This window comes from Sinocyclocheilus anshuiensis, unplaced genomic scaffold (genome assembly GCF_001515605.1).
Source record: "Sinocyclocheilus anshuiensis isolate Anshui unplaced genomic scaffold, SAMN03320099.WGS_v1.1 scaffold392, whole genome shotgun sequence".
NCBI classification, from domain to species: Eukaryota; Metazoa; Chordata; class Actinopteri; order Cypriniformes; family Cyprinidae; genus Sinocyclocheilus; species Sinocyclocheilus anshuiensis.
The window spans coordinates 2,929,939-2,932,246 of NW_015557091.1; the positions used below are offsets into that span (position 1 = coordinate 2,929,939).

The window sequence follows — 2,308 nt, forward strand, 5'->3', positions numbered from 1 at the left end:
AGCGAGAGAGAGAGAGAGAGAGAGTGCTCACTGTATGATTGAAGAACCATAAAAATGTATACAGGACACTGCTCTCAGCTTCAGACAACACACTCACAGGCCATTCACACCCCGCCTGATGCACATCGCCCACACAACTAGCAAGAGCTTTCTCAAAACCTCAATCTGTGGTCTGATTGTGAACACAATTCCTGGGAGTCAGGGTGCTCAGGGTTTTTATAGGCCCACTGGGAAACAAAGTTGTGTTTACAAGGTATTGGGCTGCTGCACTGATGAGCACTTCTTAGAAAGAACTAGGATGGATTTGCAAGGTTTTTGACGAATGACATTCAAATCAGAGATTTGTTTGAGGCACTTATTTGGTACCTAGTAAACAGGATATTCTCAATGACAACTGTATATTTTATTTTGTTTGCATACATTTACTATAGTCTATGTATAAATTATTCAACATTTATTCTAATCAAATCTAAAAGGAAAAATATGAAATTATATTTTTCATATGGAGATGGAAGCCTATTTGCAGGATTATACATTTATTATTATAATTTTCACAGTAGTTTCAAGACAATTGAGTGCATTTTCTCAAATTTGTATTACCTTTATTGCAATAAAAATAAAATGAATACAAAAATAATAATAATAAAAATAAAAATCTCATTCTGATGATTTATAAAATAATTTAACTTGTTATTGATTATTATTCAAATAAACATGCATTACATATGAATAAACGTTTTACAGCATAGTTTAAATAATCATTAAATTTGTTTATTTATTTATTTTGGTTAAATATTTTGATAACACTTTGCAACAAGGTTCCATTTGTTCTATACTTCTAAAGCATTTATTAATCTTAATATTAATTTCGACATTTACTAACACATTATTAAAATCAAAAGCTGTGTCTGTTCATATTATTTAATGCACCTGAGATAACATGATCTAACAATGAATAGTTGTATTTTTATTAACTAACGTTAACAAAGAAATAAATACTGTAATACATATTATTAAATAACCTTTATTATTAAATAACATTTAATCTTTAATTTATATGTTTTAAACAAACAAACAAACAAACGATTATTAATTTGAAATTCTTAATTTAAAATAATAATCACAATATATATTATGGTCTTAAAAATAGGCACAAAATATAGAATTTCTTATTTCTTTCTTTTGAATTTATGAAATATGAAGTATGACCCAGAAAAGGCTTTGATAAGATTGATATGCTTCTATAATTATAATAAGACTTAATGCTGATATCCAAAAGTCTCGGGACACTGACCTGTCTGAAGAACTCCTCCAGCAGTGAGGTGGTCCAGCGGTGGTGCATGTTCCAGTTTTTGGCAGGGTGGCTGATGTCAGCGGTGTGCAGTAACAGGGATAAGGCCTTGGGTTTATCGATCCTGCAGAGGACAGAGATGTTCAGCCCCTCAGAGCTGTTATAATCACTCTGTCCAACCTCTCAATATGTGGATATGAATATCTGTAGATGCAGAAATGTTTTTGCATGAACAGTGTGTGATTAGCTAAAGCCCCTCCTCCTCGTTACCCTGAACTAACAACATATTAGTTAGTTCTTAATTACTAGGTTCTATAAAGCAGGACTATTCAAACTGGGGTCACCAGCTGGTCCGTTGCAAAGAGGAAAATAGTCTAAACTGTAAAAAATTTAAAATAAATAAAATAAAAATACAAACAACAACAATAAAAAAACCTTACCCAAAAACAAATACTAAAGTGTGTTAAATTGTGTTAAAACTGGTCGAATGTGACTGCTTTATTTTGTTTTCTACTGGACATCCAGAAATCATGAGACTAAATACAATTATTTTACTCTACTAGCGGTGGTGCATGTTCCAGTTTTTGGCAGGGTGGCTGATGTCAGCAGTGTGCAGTAACAGGGATAAGCCCTTGGGTTTATCGATCCTGCAGAGGACAGAGATGTTCAGCCCCTCAGAGCTGTTAAAATCACTCTGTCCAACCTCTCAATATGTGGATATGAATATCTGTAGATGCAGAAATGTTTTTGCATGAACAGTGTGTGATTAGCTAAAGCCCCTCCTCCTCGTTACCCTGATGTGTGCGACCGAACTTACGCTTCTGGCTGCTGGAGGAAGTTCTTCATGGCTTTAATCTGCTGGAAGTGACAGGTCATGTCAGTGGCCAGGACCATCTCGACTACAAGGGCCCGCAATTCTCTGAGAGAAAGACAAGTATTCAGTATTGACCTTACAGCATGTTACATTCAGTAAAGAACCGTCTTCTTATCAAAAAACAGTTTTCTTGGGTTGATTCA

The 2,308-nt window shown here is 34.1% G+C and overlaps 1 protein-coding gene across 1 annotated transcript in view; it reads right to left on the reverse strand.

Annotated features, from left to right (window-relative positions):
* Positions 1 to 2,308, reverse strand: part of LOC107677308 (calcium/calmodulin-dependent 3',5'-cyclic nucleotide phosphodiesterase 1C-like) — a gene marked incomplete at its 5' end in the record, with an annotated part of 25,825 nt that overhangs the window by 13,438 nt on the left and 10,079 nt on the right. The window contains 2 exons of the mRNA XM_016472178.1: positions 1,295 to 1,415; positions 2,109 to 2,210. Of these exons, the coding sequence (XP_016327664.1) occupies positions 1,295 to 1,415; positions 2,109 to 2,210 (223 nt within the window). The remainder of the gene's footprint in view (positions 1 to 1,294; positions 1,416 to 2,108; positions 2,211 to 2,308) is intronic.